This window comes from Meriones unguiculatus, chromosome 11 (assembly GCF_030254825.1).
Source record: "Meriones unguiculatus strain TT.TT164.6M chromosome 11, Bangor_MerUng_6.1, whole genome shotgun sequence".
Taxonomy (NCBI): Eukaryota; Metazoa; Chordata; class Mammalia; order Rodentia; family Muridae; genus Meriones; species Meriones unguiculatus.
Window position 1 is genome coordinate 57,626,742 of NC_083359.1, and position 18,560 is coordinate 57,645,301.

Genomic DNA, 18,560 nt, shown 5'->3' on the forward strand with positions numbered 1-18,560 from the left:
GCCTACACAGAATGACACACACTTAGAACTGCTATGACCAAGAGCCAGAAGGCGCTGAATTGGAGAAGGGTTAGCCCGGCCCAGCAGCCTCCCCTCCCACGTCAGTAGCCAACTGTGTGGACTGAGTAGCCGTGGTCAGGAACCACCTCAACCAGGCCGTAGATGAGCAGGACAGGCCCTTTCCTAGCCAGCTAGAGGCAGGATTTGGCAGAGCTTCTTATGTCATTCACAAAGGCCTAATTAATGCCAGGGTCTGTCTGTCATAAAGCCACTCCAACCAGCTGGACATTAAAGTCTCCAGGCCTGACACTGGCACCTGGCTTCTGCTTGTGTATGTTATTTATTTGTTTGTTTATTTACTTATATATTTTAGAACATTCGGGATTCCCTCTACTCCCTCTCTCAGGGAGCCTGGACCTTGCAAAAGAGTACCAGGCCATCTTCACTTTCCCTCTGATAGCATTAGAAGCAATGCCACACCCTGGTTACACCACGGCCAACCTTTTTTGAAACTGTGACCCTGTGACTTTGGCCAGAGTCCACTGCCAACGCCAATGCCAAACTCAGTGGCAATAGTTTATGGCTATGGTTATCATGTTTGTGCTTCCATGGCCCTTCTTCCATACCACCTAACAATGACAAACAGATGCTGTCTACCACCAAGAACCTCTGCGCACCCTTTCATCCACCATCTCCTGTCGAGGGCTTCCCATGCATTTACAAAGCACTTTCACACATAGTCGCATTTAAGATGAGGAAACAGACATGCAGGGAGAAGGCAAGGCATACCTGTAGTGTATATAGCTAAAGCAAGGAAACATTGGGACTGCCTTGCAAAACCCTTTCCGCTTCACAGGACACTCTTTCCTTCTGCCCATTCCTCCTTTAGGAGTGGGCCAAGTGCCTGCTCCATGACTGTTGCTGTGGTAACAAGGCTAGCCTGCTGTGCAGCCTCCTGGAGAACCCCACAATGGGCTTCTAAGCTTCTGAGGCCTGCCCCAGGATGTACATAGCACAGGGCAGAGGTGACATTTGTTGACCTGTGCATCCGGGCCCTAGCCCCAGCTAGGCCCCAAAGCTTCCTGGTGCCCTGTCAGTGAAACAGTTTCAACTCCCCCATCCCTGCCTGTACCCCTTTCCTCCTGGTGTCCTGTCAGTGAAGCAGTTTCCCCTTTCCATAAACCTCAGCACCCAATAGCTTGCCTTATCTACTTCACTGATAAACAGAAGCCACCGTAAGGTCCTTCTCCTCAGTTCTCCTAATCATACTGATCTACCCACCCCCTCCTTCCTTCTTGACATCCTGAAGTTGGGTCTTTCCTCCAGGCAAAGAACGTTCCCACCCAAGCCCCTCCACCCTCTCCCTGTCTCTGCACTGGGTCCTCATTCCACCCTCTTCCAACTGTGGCTCAACTCTGCCAGGCACCACCCTCACGAGGGTAAGGCTTTTGCACCCAGAAGAAGCCATCTTACCTCTGAGCTCCCATGAGCCTCTCTAGAATTTTCCTGAGCCTCTACCTGACTGACCTCTAACCATCCTTAAAGCCTCTTTTGCTGTCATTCCCCAGGGCACGGCCATGCTGTTTAGAACCTAGCCCCCAAACACAGACACCATCCTTTTCAATCTAGAAGAACTGCAGTCTTGCTGTAACTGCATTTTACCCCAGCCAGAGGCTAAGTTCCTTGAAAGCTGGAACTGTGCCTACCTTGTTCACAGCTACCCCTCTGGGGCCTAGAACTCTTTACCATTCATTGGTGGTCCAGAAGCTGCTTGTTTAAAAGGTGTTAGAGAAAGCTGAGAAGTGTAGACCCTTCCTGCTCAGCTCAGTGTCACCAGCTGAGCTCGGCGGGTACCCCAGCCACCTTGGCTAGCCTAGGCCAGGAACAGGTGAGAGGAAAAACCTCTGCTTTACCAGGCATGGTGGCTCACCCCTTCAATCCCAGTACTTCAAAGACAGAGGAGGTGCCTCTCTATGAGTTCGAGCCCAGCCTAGAATGAGTTTCAGACCAGTGAGTTTCAGACATAGTGAGATTCTGTCTCCAAATAAATAAAATAAATAATAATAATATAATAATAATCTGTCTCCCAATGTGCCAGGCTGGGTTCCACTCTGCAGCCTCCGGGATAGAGGGAGTAACTAACCCACCCACAGTCTTCCACTGTCTCCCAGTCACCTGACTCATGTCTAGTGAGCTAATAGGAGACTCCATAAAAGGTATAAAACACTATCAAAAGGCATTGAACTTAAATGAAGCAGCTGAGTCTCTTGTATGGCACTTAGCAGGTATAGAATGCTAAGTATATAACAGATCTTGTTTCAATAGTTTTGATTATATGTTAATGTATTTAGTCTTCTTAGCAATTAAAAAAAGAGATTATCTTCATTTTGCAACTCTGACACAGAGAGATATCTTACCTGAGTCTATGTCATGAAGGGATTGTATTCCACTTTCTTAAATGATACACAATTTGTCAAGTCTATGCTGTCCTCCTAGCCTGACTGACAGGTACAAATGTACACATGGGCTCTGGGAAACTAATTCAACCCTTTGAAAAGTTCAGGCAATTGTCTATGCAACAAATACAATGTTCTAACTCATTGTATGCAAATCCCATCCTCTACCTAGCATTAGAAATGGCCTAATGAGTGGTTTCTAACAGGGCAGCCAGACTGTTCAAATAAAGCCCAGGAGGGAAGGATGATAGGAAGGGGGCTGGGGAGTGGGCAGGTTTCAGATGAGACAGATGTCCCTTTAGAAGGACCACCTAACAGTCCATGTAACGTGAAGGCAGGGTGGGGTCCTCTTCTGTCACTGGGGGACTCCAGTGACTGCCAGGCCCTTCTCTGTTCCTGACAGTTCTGTGCAGATTTGGAGCCCAGCTGCTGGGTGGGGACTGTGCCAGGAGGGACAGGAGTGCCTGGGGTGGACACAAAATGAACACAAAGAGTGCAGAAAGGAGGGAAGGCTCTCCCATCTGGAAGGTGCAGAGCTCAGACAGAGCCTCCATGCAAAGGCCAGAAAAAGCGGGCTCAGGTGCCAACCCGTCAGAGCCATGAGAGCACTCAGTTCTAAATCGGGCTGCCCTTTCAGGATTGGTTTATTTATTGTGGTGCTAGGGACTGAGTGCAGGGCCTAATACATGCTAAGAAAGTGTTCTACTACTGAGTTACAAGTCAGCCCATCCCACGGCATCTGCAAAGGAGAGAAAAGGCCTCGCTGTAGTTGTTAGAGCAGCCTTGGAAACTGTCTTAGTCCCTGGCTGCTATGCCATACAAGGATCATGGATTTCACATTGCCTTGTAAGTCTGCTTCTGTTCAATCTTAGGTATAGCAGTAACTACATGAGGACCCATGTCCTACAGGGTTTCTATTTCTGTGATGAAACACCATAGCCAAAGCAATTTGGGGAGGAAAGGGTTTATTTAGCTTATGCTCCCAATTTGCTTCCAAATCACAGAAGGCAGCCAGGGCAGGAACTCAGACAGGCCAGGGGCCTAGAGGTAGAAGCTGGTGCAGGGGCTGTGAAGGGGTGCTGCTTACGAGTTTGCCCCCTCTGGCTCTGCTGGGGTGGACTAGGCCAGGAAGGGCAGGAGTGTAATCATTAATCATCTTGGTTCTATCAGATGCTGTGTGTGAGGATCAGATCCCTAAGATGGGAGGAAGCAGACTTGAAGGGGATGATCCTAAGCTTTTAGGGGAAGCCAAGCAGTGATGGTCCAGGGAACCAGGCTTGTTCCCGTACTGGTCCTCACAGCCCTTGTCTTGGATGTATATTGAGGCCGACTCCTGCTTCAGACCAATGTAGGAGATGCTGCCTCCCCAAGATGACCCTGACTCCCCACCTGGTGTTCTACAGAGACTAGTTCCTGCTCTTCTGCCAGCTCTGGTCACAGCCATGTATTACTTTTGCCCTGGGCATGACAGCTCAGGAATGCTAGGTGACACCCTTTGCACACTATGCTCTTGCTATTGATCTACAGCTGCTCTGACTACCCAGAACTGCTTGGATGAGAGCTCACCAAGATGGATGTCCTGTGCAAAGCATTCTGGTTGTTTTGGTTAGAGCTGATCTTTGAGACAAGGTCTAGCTACACTGCACTTTGCAGGCTTCCAACTCATGCATCCCCTCCCTCAGTCTCCTGAGTACTGGGGTCATAGACATGCTCCTCTCAATCTCTTCTGTGTGGGGGAAGGCAGAGACTCATTCGGATTGACAACGTGGGATTTGATGTTAGCCAAGGACTGCCCCCAGTACCCACCTCTCCTCTTGTCTAGCACGAGGGACCTGTGTCAGCCCAGGAGTCGGGAGATGCAACACGGAAGATGGGCTTCTTCCTTTGCACTTTTTCTTTTTTCTGGTTTGGTTCTGTTTTTCAAGACAGGGTTTCTTTGTGTAGGTCTGACTGTCCCGGAACTCACTCTGTAGACCAGGCTGGCCTTGACCTCAGAGAGCCGACTGCATCTGCCTCCTGGGTGCTGGGATTAAAGGCATGCAACATCACCACCCAGGCCGCTGGGCTTTTTCTAATTTTGGTTATGATTTAAAATCTTTGTTCCACCCAGTCTGAGCCCTTGCTTTTGTGTCCTCCAGTTTACTTTGGAGATTACAGAGAGGAGAGAAAATGCGGGGAAAAAAGTCTTTTCATACTTCTCTGCACCCTCCCTTGACCTTCCTGATACTGGTTCTGCTGATTCTGCTTAAGACAATGCATTTCTTCTGTCTATTGCTTCAAGTTTTAGAAAACACCAAGCTAAGGAAGAACTCAGGCAAACTTTTTAAGAGTGATGTCACTTCAAGCCAACTTGACTGCCAGAGTCAAAAGGGCCTTTGAACTGTTCCTAATGTGACCCATGAGATCCAGCATACACTGCCTGGAGGCTGGCATCCAGGAACATCCTCAGGCTAGCTGTGTTTCTAGAGCTGGCACCTTCAAGGTTAACAGACAGTGTGAAGTGTTAAGTGCTTCTTTGCTGGCAATTTGCTGGGTAGGGCCTGGCTCAGGCAAATGTCTACTAGAGCCAAGGAAATGATGCGTCCAGGGAGACTGAAAATCAATAACTCAAGGACAGAAGTGACCTTTGTGAACTTCCTCAGAGAAGAAAGTGCCGTGGACAGAGGAGGGGGCTAGCTCCTCTAGAGATCCATTTTGGAGGCTTGCTGCTCATCCTCAGGTCTAGGCGGCCTTTGTTGCCTACCTTCATCTGTTTTCTTTCTTTCCCCTTCCCTCTCCTGGCTTGCCCTGACCTCCTGACGCTCCTCTTAGGCCCCCTCTCCTGTTTATGCCACATTCTGTCTGCATTTCCTACCTCCCTGTCACTGCTCTCCTCAAGTGGGGTGGGGTTCTCTTTGAACCCCTATACCATGCGGTGCAGGGGAGAAAGGTCCTCAGGGGTTGAGAACTGCAGCCTGCTGTCTCTACCACCCCAGATAAGTCACCCATTCTTCACCTCTGTGCAAAGGGGAAGCTGAAGTTATCTTTTAAAAATAGCTCTGCTGGGCTGGAGAGATGGCTCTGTTGGTAAAGTGTTTGCATAAGCACGAAGACTTGAGTTTAGACCCACACATAAAGTCCCAGCACCCACAAAAAAAGCTGGGTATTATGGCACATGTAGGTAATCCCAGCTCAGGGGTGGGGAGATAGGAAGTGGGGGCAGGGAAAACAGGTGGCTGAATGGGTAAAGTCAGTCAGTGAGAGAAGAAACTCTGGGAGCAGTTAAGGAGGGTACCAGATGACGACCTTTGACCTCCACACACAAAGCAGCTTTGTTGAGGTAAAATTAACAGTAAATTGCACATATCCAATACTATTACAGTTTTCTTCTCATTGAGAAATGACTATGCCTGTCAGACCATCTTTCCCTTAACATATATAGTGACCACCACTTTGTGCTCCTCTGCAGCCCCTTCTGAACTCTTCCTGCCACCTACTGCCCCTACAGCCCTCCTTTTGCCAGACAACCACTGATCTGTTTCCTGGCACTTCAGGTCCACTAAATTTTCTAGATGTTCCTGTCAGTGGGCTTGTATAGCACGTGCTGTTTGCTCTGCCTCTTTCACAGAGTACAATTGAAATCCTTCTACTCTGCATCAACAATGCATCAGCAGAGCATCCCTTTTCATTGCTGGATAGGATTCCAGCGTGAATATGCCTGTTTCTGAACCCACATGCTAGTGAGCATTTGGGCCAATAGCAAAAGCTGTTGTGATCACCCCCATACACACCCAAAGAGATGACTTTCCTAGGGTGCGCTGCTCATTTTCTCAGCCCATCAGCTGTCAAGAGGCAGACCCAGCATCTTCCTTCATGGCAGTTCAATACAAGATGAAGTCACCATTGGTTGGCTGGGGGTTGAGCCCTGCTCTGTGAATTGCATCATGACCTTACTGGTTTATTTTATGGGGATAATTACTCCTCCTTCCTATGGTTGTAAGAATTACATCACAGCATAAAGCTGAGACTTTTTTTTTTCATCACATGCTGCACACCACATTCAGAAATGGTGACGATTAATATCTTGCTTGTACCTCTGAGGTCTCAATGCTCTAGAATGGGTTTGTCCTATGACCTCTGAGCAGCTACCATAGCCCTCTGTGGTGGCTCCATTTTGCTGAGACTCCTCAGTGAAACTAAGTCCCAAAAGGAATGAGTGACCTGAGCAGGGCCAATCTTTGAGCTAGAGACGAATACAGGTATGTCCTGAGACCCAATGCATACTGTTCCTGCTGCAATGACAGTCAGAGGCAGAGGAAGGCCCTTGATGGATTTCAGTGACTTCTCAGGTGGTTCCTGAAGACTCCTGGGTAGCATACAGCACAGTCAATGTAACGATGGGACCTCAAAGGGTTAGTATGTAGACACATATTTGTGCAGTCACCACAACCCAGTCAGTGACGAGGAAGTCTAGTAAAATCGTAGTCAAATCAGGATGCATGAGATAGATGGTGAAAGACTTGTCTTCTTCCATCCCACGAGATCAGAACCCAACAGGGGCTTCTACCTGTGGGCAGACGAGGGCCCTGACAGTCACTTGGGCCCTTTGGCATCTTTCTGTATCAGAGTAGGTTAGGCTATGCCAGGACTAGACACAATTTACGAGCACAGCGGCTAAACTCAATAAAAGTTTATTTCTCATACCTGGTCTGTGAACAGCACAGCTGTGACAGTGACAGTGGCTCTTAAAGCTTCACTTTTTGTTTGTTAAAGTCACATGGCCACTTACTATGAAAGGAGTAAGGACATGTAGTCCTGCCCTATGCTGGAAGGCAGAGCGCAGGAAATGCGCGAACAGCAGCACTAATGACTGCTACCCTAAGCCAAGTGACCTTTGAGCCCATTTCCTCTTTTGAAAAACAGGCATGATAATTGTATACCTCATAGATGAGGACATGTGTGTAACACAATGTGTGTACAGGTGAGTGCAAAGTCTCTGCTTTCGTGGGGCCAGCCCCCAGGGAGGCGGCCCGGGGTTACCTGTGTACAGACGGTCGTGCAGGGCTACGGCTTCCTCCTGGAAAGCACCGTGCCTCCCAAGGTACTGCCGGGAAGTCAGCAGGGGTGATGTGCCCACCCACCCAGCAGATCTCGAACTGACTGGCTTAGGTGGTGAGCACAGGATTCCAAGGATGCAGGCAAGCCTTCTACCACTGAACTCCACCCCACCCCCACACTAATGACACACACTTCATCCTCACAGCCCGTCCCCTCTCAGCTTTGTTCACACTCACTCCTGGTATGCTTCTCTTTTGACAAATCCACCCCTCTGTCCAGACAGAGGCAGGGTCTCTTAGAGAAAGATGAAGACACCGAGGACAATGGGCAAGCACCGGGTTCCCTCATCGTAAGCTCACAGTGGTCCTGAGATGAGAAGGTGATCCTCCTTGTTTTGGGCTGCGGGAGCCGATGCTAGGCATGGTTTCATCACCAGCCCAGGGCTGCGGAGCTCATAAGGGGAAGAACTGGGATGCGAGCCCAGGTCTCCGTGACTCAGAAGATCACAACTCAGCCTCTGGGCTGTCTTTCGTTATTTCACTCAGACCGAAGTTTTGTCAGGACTATAAACTCACGGCCGTCTAATTTCAGATGTTTAGGTTGGGGTCCTTATCGTGCTGCCATGGAGCCTGCCCTGGGACAGCACAGCAACCAATTTCCAGTCCTGCAGCTCAGCCCCTACTTTACCGAACTATGAAACTTTAAACAAGTCTCTTCACCTCTCGGGGCTTCAGTTTCTTCACTTGAAAATAAGATGGCTGAATGTAACCTTGAGGTTCAATTGCCACATCAATACTGTTAGAAGGCACAGCAAAGTAGGAAGGTGAAAAAGATCACCATGTTTAAAAACTGTGTACAGTCAGGTAGTGGTGGTGCACGCCTTTAATCCCAGGGCTCAGGAGGCAGAGGCAGGTGGATCTCTGAGTTAGATGCCGGCCTAGTCTACAGAGCAAGTTCCAGGACAGCCAGGGCTGCACAGAAAGACATTACCTCAAACAACAACAAAAAAAGAACCATGTAACAATGGGTTATACCTGTAATTCCCATGCTCTTCAGTGCTTACCTGTGCTTCACAGAAAGGCTCTGCTAAAAAAAAAAAAAAAGATAGAAAGAAAGAAAGAAAGAAAAAATAGAAGAAACATGTTTGAGATTATATAGAGCATTAATTAAATCCTAATTGTTATTTGGAGCCCAAAATAGAGTTTGTTTTAAGACTGATGGATGTTTGAGAGCCACAGGCAGCTCTGCCTTCCCTGCTATTTATAACAGACTCTGGTTTCCTCTGCGGCTGAGTCTGCCTCCTCCTAAACACAGGAAGTGAGGCTCAATCCATGTCTGCACTCAGATCTCCTGAGTCTGCAGCTCAATGGACCTTTTCTGGGGTCCTGAGCTTCCTGCTGGTGGGAACCACTGGGCCTTGCCTCTGGCTGGACATCGGATGTAGCTGGACATCTGCTTAAGGACACAGACAATAGGCTGAGGCCTGCTCCCATGGAACTAAGCGCAGCTGCTGGGTGGGCCTTGGGTTAGAACTCACGGTCCTGAGCGCCCTATCCAAACCACTGTCATTTACACCAAGGCTTATTTAGATTTCCTGATGCTCTCACCCAGTGCCAACCCTGAAGGAGGTGGAGGGTGGGGAAAAAAGACTCAAGTGCAGACCACCTTTGGGGACATTCCTGGTAACTATGGGTATCCCTTCAGTGTTTTTATTTGTTCCCATAGTGTGGCTGTTAAAAAGTGGAATGTGTCGAAGAGAGCTCAGGCCAGATGGCTGCCCTAAGTCACGGCTGGAGTATTTTAACTACAGTTGCGTGGGAGCTTCCTGACTTAGAGGGGCCCCCACACCTCCTCTAAGTTCCCATCTGCCCAGACGCCCACAGCTCCTGTCAGGAGAAATGATGGAGGACCCAAGATTCCTGGGGGAAGGAACTCAGCTCAGAATAGGAGTTGGGGCTTATGCTCTAGTCCAGTTAAGGGCTCAGGGCCAACTCTCTCTCTCTCCCTGTCTCCTCTCTCTCTCCTCTCTCACTTGTTCTCTCTCTGTGTGTAAAGCATTGAGGGGCTGCATATGCATACAGTAGCTGATCCTTACAAACATGGGTGTGTGCCAGTTGTGTGTGTGTGTGTGTATGTATGTGTATGTGTGAAGGCATTGAGGGCTGCATACAGTAGCTGATCCTGAGAAACATCAGGGTTTAGGAAAGAAAGAGGAAAAGGAGAGCAGCTGAGAAGAGGTAGGAGGTGGGAACACAGCAAAGAAACTGTAGCTGTTTACGCTGGATAGAGCTCAAAACCAGCAGATTGTCTTAGGCTTTCTCTAACCTAATCTAAATCTCTCCAAACTGCAGCTTAAGCCTCTTTCTCACCTTGGATCCCTACGTGACCTCAGCCTGGTTAGTCCCTCACTCCTGGACAGCAGAGCCTAGAAGTCTGGACCTCACCCACTCTGTGGCTGCTTGGTGGCGCAGGAGGGAGGGCTGCAGTGGGTGGGGTAGTTGGAACCCTGAAACCCTAATGGTGGAGGCTTGAGTCTGCAGCCCATGTGCCTCTTTGCTCACTCTAGCTGGACACCCTGGTGATCAGGGGATGTAGAGGGGACAGCTCTGGAGGCATTTCCCAGCAGTGGAACTATGAGTCAGAAGGGACTTCTGTTGGAAGTCCGAGCAGACCTTTGGCAGACAGGAAAGCTAGCTAAGTAACAAAGAAGTCCAGGGATGGGTTGGAGGGGGAGTAGTTTGGTAAAAACACAACATTTTCATCCAGGAGGAAAGGGGCTCTTGTGGCACCTGCAGGGACAGGTGGGCCACTTCAGCTCCCTTTCCCCACAGCCACCCCCTTAGAGGTTATAGGAAGCCTAGAAGCACAGGCATGAGTTCAATTCCTCACCTGTTGCTTAAGAGACTATTTCCCCATTTGCAAAACTGAAAAAAAAAAAAAAAAGAACACTAGAACCTAGCTCATAAGTTTAGGAGTGTGAACAAGAACACAAACACAACGTACCTGCCTGTGTCGATGGTTCAAAAGCATCATTCACCTCTCCGCATCCTATTCTTGTTGGAAGACAGGGAGAATCTCAACTCGACAGCCCGCCTCTTACTCTAAGAGATGTGATCCATGAGCTTCGGGTTTCAGACGCTAATATTAATAAAATATGTAGGCTCCCACCAGGACCCTCCACTGCTATGGGGGCATGGCAATCCTGTTTGCTATGAGGGTAGAAACAATGTACTGACATAAATTTTCTTTTGAAATGATTCCAAATAGGGATTTGGGCTCCTGGGTGGAGCAGTCACAGGTGGGGGTGGGAGGTTGGGGGTGGGAAATGATGGCACCAAGAACCGGATCCTCAAGACCCTAACACACACCCTTGCCAAAATCTCTCACATGGTTTCATCATCTGAAGCTGATGCAAGAAGCTTGGAGTCACACTCCCTTGCCGCCCCTCCCCCTGAGGTCTCCATCCACATCTTGAGCTGCAGCTGGGTCCTCCTCTTGGGCCTTTTCCAGAGGAAGGAGCTGGGTGAAGCCAGTGAAGGGAGGGCAGCTGGTGAGGGGCCCTGTGAATGGCCCTAATGTTGGGAGTTTGGGGGCAGGGAGGAGTGGGGCTCAGAGGAAGGGGGGTGAACTGGAAAGGGAATTGATTTCACATCACTGGTCCCTGCTCTCTCAAGGACCTGTGTTGAGGTCTCCGGGGCTGCCCCTTGTCCTTTACATACACTTGTGACTGCAGCTGCTGGCCTTCTTCCCTTCTCACCCCCCATTTTGCCATCCAACCTCCCCCAGGTATCTGGAATTAAGTACCCCTTAGTTCCTATTACTTCCCAGACCGCTCTGGCCTCCCACTTTGACCCTCTACCCACACTGTCACAAAGCAGAGTGTGAACCAGGACCGGTGGGTCATAAAGGTCAGTGGGACCCTTGTCTAGGAGGGAAAGACTGAGCTGACCAGTCATCAGAGCAAAAAATGAGCTTTAAGATGTTGCAGAGTGGAGGTGGGGAAATTTACTTAGACCTTAACAAGAATCTCCTTCAATAAAGGTTGGCCGACTTACAGGGATAAATGCAGAAGGGACACTTCTGGCTTTTTCAAATTGCAAGTTGCTAATGTCTGTGGGATGCTCTGAGGTACAGCACAATACCCAGAGGCCAGGGTTCTTACCCATGCCCAGCCACAGATTCTCTGTATGACCTTGGGCTGTTCTTCTTTGAATCACGTTCCTCATTTAGGGAAGAAAGGTCCCACAGTGGCTGAGGTACCAGGACTTCGAGGGCCGAGGTTCCCGAATGGTCAACTTCCCAGAGAGTCTATCAGGCCACTCCCGCCTTCACCCACCGGCCCTCCAATCCCACCCGCCCCTCCCAGCAACCCTGTGGACGCGAGCCAAGAGGTCCCTTTAAAGGCTCAAGTCCCGCCTCTGATGCTCGTTGGGGCCATCTATTGGCCGCTCCAGGGAGGGGCGGGGCCCTGAGCCGTTCTGAGGGGCTGGGGGTGGGTCTTGAGGCGGCTCGGCCCCCGCCCCCTTTGTTCGCGCTGCGGCGGGAGGTGGCGGCCGGGGTGGGAGGTGTGTGCGCGCGTGTGCCGCGCTGTAGGGAGCTGCGGGTCTCACCGCCTGCTGTCAGCTAGCTCAGCGCCTCCGAGCCATGGCTGGAGGAAACTCGCGGCACCAGCCCCGTGGGGCCGGCCGCGGGTGAGCCCCTCTGCCGCCTTCTGCGAGCATGTCACCTCCAGCCTGCGAGGTCGCTTTCGCTAGCCGTGTCGGTGCCTCCGCCTCCTGCAGCCGCAGCCGCTGCCTGGAGCAGTGGCCCCCGGACCCCCGCCCCTGATCCGCGCCCAGACTCTGGTGCCAGAGGACCATGGCTGGCCAAGGCGACTGCTGCGTCAAAGTGGCCGTCAGGTGAGGGCCGATGGCGGGGAAGGGGCGTGCGAGGAGGGGACTCGAGCTTTGTCTCGCGTGGACTCGGGGAGGGGGGCTCGGGTACCGCTCGAACTGGAGCCTGCAGTCCAGGAGGAGGGGCCGACGGGCGCGCGCTGGCTGGGCTGCCGCAGGGGAGCGGCGGCCCTGCGGACTGATGGAAGGTGGCTTTGTTTGGGTGGTAATTTCTGGCCCCTCTTGGGAGCCCTTAATGATCAGAATATCGAATAAACAAGGAAATCCGGTATTTCACACCCAGCCCTGGCCCAGGCCGGAGCGCCTGTGTGTTTCCTCTTCGCCTCCCCATGAGGTTGCTGTCTCATTCTGGGGGTATAGGAGGGAATCCCCCCTCCCCCCATCTACCCCAGTTAGCTAGTTCTATGTTCTTGATCCATCTCACCATCCTGGGAGTGTGTACTACAGACAAAGATCGGTTGTGGGACCCATGAAAGGGTTGGAATGGTGCCTCGGCCTTCCACAGGGTGCCAATGGCTTTTGGAGAAAACCCTGCTGGTCCTACCCCAAAAGGAGATGGAGCTAGGGAAGGGGAGGAGAGGTGTATCTGAGGGACTAACCCTGAAGAGATAAAAGGTGGTAGCACGACCTGAATGCTACATTCACAGGAAGGACCCCTAGGTTTATCTGGAGTCCCATCCCCAATATCTATAGGCACTAGACGCGACCTGGCAGACATTGAGAGGGCCGAGGACATGGCGGAGTGGGGTCTTTTTGAAGGGGCACACAGGTGCAGGGCCAGAAAATGCTACAGAGCTGAACCTCTGTTCTTTGTGGTGGGTGGAGATGCCATCCGCCAGCTCTCCCTATTTGGCTCTGGGGTCTTCTCTTTGAGAAGGACACTCTTTGAGAGTACCAATGTAAGCTGGTCACCAACTCAGGGTTGCACAGAAGAGTGTTCATCTCTGTCCCAGTCTTGTAGAGTGGGGGAGGGGAACAGTCCGGGGTGGGTCTCTGAGACAAACGTCCATATCCCCTGGGTCAGAGATGACCCAGATTCCAGGGATCCTGGGAAGTGGCTCCTACACAAGATCAGAGAAAGCGATGGAATAGATTCCCTCTTCCTGCCCCAGAGCAGAGGCACACCTCCCCCCTCTATTCCCCCCCCCACACACACCTGACCAACTCTGCAACCCTGAGAGAAGGCACTGAAGCTCAGGAGAGAGACTGAGGGCTGCTAGTCCAGCACCTCCCACAGCACTGAAAACAGCACTTGTGCACACTCTTCTGGCACTGAATTGCCTGAGACAAAGAGGAGTCCTGCAGGTGCCTGGTGGGCTGGTGGGGCGGAGCCAGGCTGTACTGGGGCTGGCATTTCCACGGGAACCCTTGGAGGTCGGGGTGGGGGTGGGAGTGAGACGTGGAAATATGGCATATACAGCTACCTACCATAAAAAGAAAATGGAGCCCTAACCCCCAACCAGTGCAAACCAGGACTGGCAGGGCAGGGGATGGGGTACTCCATCAATAGGGACTTTTTTTTTTAGACTCCATTTTGCTGGAGAGAGCCAAACAAAGGCCTTTCCCAGTCTGGGCCTGGCAAAAAAAAGAAAGTGGGAACCCCATGGTAAAATATGCGGTTTCCACTTTAAGAGTCTAGGGGCATGGGTACCTGTGTAGAGAGTAAGGGAAAAGCTGGCGTTCCCTTCCCACAACGACCATAGGAGGTGTCTGGGGCCTTTACCACAGAGAAGGGATGTGCCTGCCGTCCGCACTCAGATCTTTGAGATGTTCTCCCCAGTGGGAGTCACCTGTGTAGTTGACGTTGCGGGGAAACTGAACGTCTGAAGAGCTAGCCTTTCCAAGGGCTCCAAGAAGGTGAGAGCCCTGCCCACTCATCTCATCTGGCTCTGGATCAGCCTGCCTGGCACACGCCAGACCTCAATGGTCAGTGGGCCGTGCAAGGCAGACAATGCCTGGACAGAACTCAGATTCTAATCAGAGAGCTAAGGGTGGGATGGGGCTGGGAAAGGGAGCCGGTGCTGCCAGGGATGTACTTTAGGGGGAACCCTCCTTGGTTTAGGATCTCTTTGAACGGCCCACCTCCAGAAGTCACTGGAGGGACTGGATTTGGGGTACAGTCAATGGCATAACTATGAGTAGCAAGGATAGCCGAGACCTACTCCTAGGTTTCCCAGCTACTGACAAATAGAGCTGTCTTTCTGACTTCCTGGAAGTCCTTTCTTGTCTCTGAAGTGCTTTCTGAATTCCTATGAGAATGACTTATGGTGTGAGCTCTGGGATCTGGCCCTGTAGACAGGGAATGAGACAGAGCTGATCAGGGGTGTGTGTGGGCAAAGAGGCCCTGAAATGTTAGGAAGTGAACCGGGGGCTCTTGGTTTGTAACCAGGATAAAGATAAAGCCGCCTGTGTACAAAGTGCTACTTGGAGGCCTGGACTCCCAAAGTCAGAAAGAGGAAACGTTCAGGATTGGGGGGAGTGAGGGAAAGGGCCAGGTGGTAAGCAGGCCCCCAAATCCTCACACTGTGGTCTCCCCTACTAGATGGAGTCAGACCCATCTGCCCATGAACCCAGACCAGTCTACCTCACACTACCAGCCTGTGATCCCTTTATCCATTAATCCCTGCACTCTAAAGGCTGGAACTGGCCTTTACCTGAGGTTGGGGAGAAAGGGGTGCAGCAAAGCCAGAGAGGGAGGAGGCTGAGATGTAGGCACCATGCTGCAGAAACGGGGGGCGGATATAGGTGCAGGGAGTAGCCGAGAAATGCAAGTTGGCAAAGTTGAAGCTGGGGAAGGAGGTCAAGCCATGTGTTGAGTTCATTGAAGACTCTTCCACCCCCAGCTCTGAGCCCCACCGTAAGGAGAGCCCTTGGTGCTGCCTAGCCCCTTCCCCTTATCTCTGCCTGACTTTGCTCAGCTTCCTTCCTTTACTGTGCTGGGGAAGGGGAGGTGCCTTGGCCAGCCCCACAACCAGCCAGGGACCCAGGGGACAATGCTAGATTCCACCCCTGCCTGCCCTGTCCTACTTGGGATAGCTTTCTGAAGCTACTTCCTGAGTATTAGGCTTCTCTGAAATCTTGGTCAATGATGGCCTAAATTTTTAATCAAGACTTTGTCGGAAAGGGAAGGAGAGTAAAGACAGAAGAAACTATGGTGTGGCTATGTAGTGGTGCCTTCAGGGTTCCAAGGCTAAGCAGCGCTGTCCACTGCCAGCTGTGTCCTGTGCTGTGCAATTTATAGATCTGAGAAACTGAGCCCTCTACGGGCTGTGTGGAGACTTGAGAAGCTTGGTGGTGGCCTCCCGTTTGAGAAACAGAGCTTATATCGTCATAAGGAAGTAGCGTGCAGTAACCACAGGCCCCGGAAATTGGCCCCTCCACTACCCAGCATGCTTGATTGGATCTTAGCATTTGAAAACAACCCAGCAGAGGTAGGGTGGAGCTGGGGCCAGGGAACCAACAGAGGTGACACAAGCCTGGCACCCTTACTCTTACAGCTCTGGGTACAAAGGGCAGGGCTAAGCCCATATAATTGTCTACCAGGTGGACAAGTATCCCTCTTGTCTTTCTGGACCTCACTTTACCCACTGGAGAATGGGAACATTTGGCTGGTTCTGATCTTCTTGTGCAGACAACTGCTGAGCATAATTAAGGCCCTTGCAGGGAACAAAATACAAGAAGGTTCCTGAGGCACTGAAGATGAGTAAAATGTTTAAACCAGAATCCCTAGGTTAAGTGTGCTTAAGAGGCATCTCTCTAGTTTAAGTGATAATGACTGTTTCGTAAGAATGAATTTATTTCAGCCCATCTATTCTTTTTTTTTTTTTTTTAGCGGAAGTATGCTTTAGTGGAAAGAAAACTGTGACCAAACACCATAATTGCTTAAATTTTGCTCGGTGCTAGCCACTGTGCCTGTGCTCAGCTGACCAAATAATTGAGACTATTCTCATAAGCACACACAGGAGCAGGGATGGGAAAGGCTGGATCTGAACTCAGGGCAAGCTCCTTCAAAGGCACATGCTTACCAGACATCTCTAACGTGCCCTAACTCGATTCTCAGTCCAGCTGCTAATTGGCTGAGTGCTGTGGCCTCTGGGCTTCGCTGTCTTCAGATGCTTTATTGCCTTGCCCTGTTGTGGTGAAAGGGGATGTGGGAAATACATACAGTTGTGCAGATGTGTGCCTTAGAGATTGCTGGGCATGGCTGCCTGTGGCCGGAGCTCCCAAATTCTTACTATTTTCTTTTGTGTTTGAGAAGCTTCTGTTCTCCTATTCTTAGTTCCCTTAGGCTGGCTCCTGCCTGAACTCCAAGTTGCTCCTCTCCAGGCAATGATGTTCTAGCCATGTTCATGTTGTGGTGATCTCCAACCATAAAATTATTCTTGTTGCTGCTTCATGACTGTAATTTTGTTACTCTTATGAATTGCAATGTAAATATCTATGTTTTCTGGTGGTCTTTTTGGGGAATTGCAACCCACAGCTTGAGAACCACTTTAGGGTAGCCTTCCAGTCAAAGGCAGAGCTCCAGGTGTCCTGGGTCTCTAGGCCTCTCATGCTATCATCTGGACATCTGCCTTGAGGGCATTGAAGAAAGCTGTGCCTCCTGCCCCTACACCTTGGAACAGCTGGAGCTAACTCTACCATCAGCTGTCTCAGCTTTGAAGATTGGGAGTTCGGCTCTGAGGGATTGTGAAGCCATGGGGCAGGTGGTACATTGTCCTGGTCTCTGGTGGACTCCTTTGACCTCCAGCTTTCCATACCTCTCTAGGGTATGGAAAGGAGGGCATGCTATGGTCCCTATCCCCACATGTCTGGCTCTCTACCTTGGTGGCATGGCAGTAGGGCAAACTACCTGTCCTTTCTCTAGTCTGAGCTGCCCTGAAATTTCAACGAGGTGCACCCCATCCAAGAGCCAGCTGTCTGCAGACTTGCAGAATGGCCGCAGAGCCAGTGTGGTGCAGCAATGCTCACCGCCCTCCAGCCCATCTAGCCAGCCAGCTGCCTGTTGCTTGGCATTCCTCAGCTGGGGAGTGTCCCCTGGGCCCAGCCCCTCCAGAGCTGCCCCCACCAGATGCAGATGCCGGCACAGCTCTGGGATCTGGGCTAAGCCTGATGCTACAGTGTCTCCTGTCTCTTGGGAGGTCATGGAAAACCCCTACCAGATGCCCAAAGATGGGGGTGGGACGGAGAAAGCACAGCTGAGTGGCACTTTCCTGAGCGGGACTTGATCTTTTTCTCAGGCTGGGGAGGCAGAAGAGTCAGACCCAGTAGACTCTCAGGAAGCGCCTGGGGCTGCTCACAGCCTGGCAGCTTGGTGGACCAGTCATAAGCTGGGGTTCTCCCCCAAACAGGAGCTAGCCTTCTCCCAGCCTCCTGATCTCTGGCTTCTGACATCTCATTCATCTGCTTGCTGCTTCCACCCTGCCTGCTGTCAGTTATTCTGGGGTGTGCCCCTGATATTGGGGCCACACACAATGACACTATGCACCCAGGTGCATCAGAGCAGGCACTTGTCCCTGTTTCTGCTTCTGGGTGTGACTCAGAACTCTAGGATGAACTGAAGTAAAGTTGAGGACATTCCCCTGGAGGGGTTTGGTTAGAGCCCTAGACACCCCAGTGGCCCCTGAGGATCTTGTGGAGCATCATGCCCCCTCCCCACGATCTCAGAGGCAGAAGTAAGGCAGAGTGTTGACCCTTTTCACCAGGTCCACCAGGTCCTCATAAATCCATGCCCTTTGACCCCACAATACAAAGCCTTCTTGTTGGGGGTGCAGAGCCAGCCCAGTCTTTTTCCAGAGGGCAACCACAGAAGGGTGGGCACCAGATGATTGCGAAAAGCCAGGGGAGGTTCCTATAAGCAAACAATCTTACTGCTGGCTCTCATAGGGTCGTGATGGCTTTGCTCCTGCTACTGCTGGGTTTTCCCTCGCTCTGCTGAAGAGTCAGCATCCTGAATTAGATCTTGCCACGCTGATGGAGAGACCAGCCCCTGTGGGAAGATGTCCTGTCTGGGCGAAGTCAGCTAAAAGCCCCTGGGCGCCTGACAGCCAGACTCCCCTGAGAGAGCAAGGGTTTTGCTTCTAGCAGCCTTCAACAGAGCTGGCAGGTTGCCAGGCTGCCTAGGAGGGGTGTGTGTTTTGTGTGTTGGAGGTGGGATGCTACAGAGGGCAAAAGA

At 51.2% G+C, this 18,560-nt stretch overlaps 1 protein-coding gene across 7 annotated transcripts in view; it reads left to right on the top strand.

Annotated features, from left to right (window-relative positions):
* Positions 1 to 12,014: 12,014 nt before the first annotated feature.
* Positions 12,015 to 18,560, top strand: part of Kif21b (kinesin family member 21B) — a 47,238-nt gene continuing 40,692 nt past the window's right edge. For all 7 annotated transcript variants that reach the window (XR_009584566.1, XR_009584568.1, XR_009584567.1 and 4 more), the window contains exon 1: positions 12,015 to 12,391. Coding sequence is in view for 3 of the 7 variants with exons in the window: in XM_021636642.2 (XP_021492317.1) it covers positions 12,351 to 12,391 (41 nt within the window). In the remaining 4 variants the exon portion in view is untranslated. The remainder of the gene's footprint in view (positions 12,392 to 18,560) is intronic.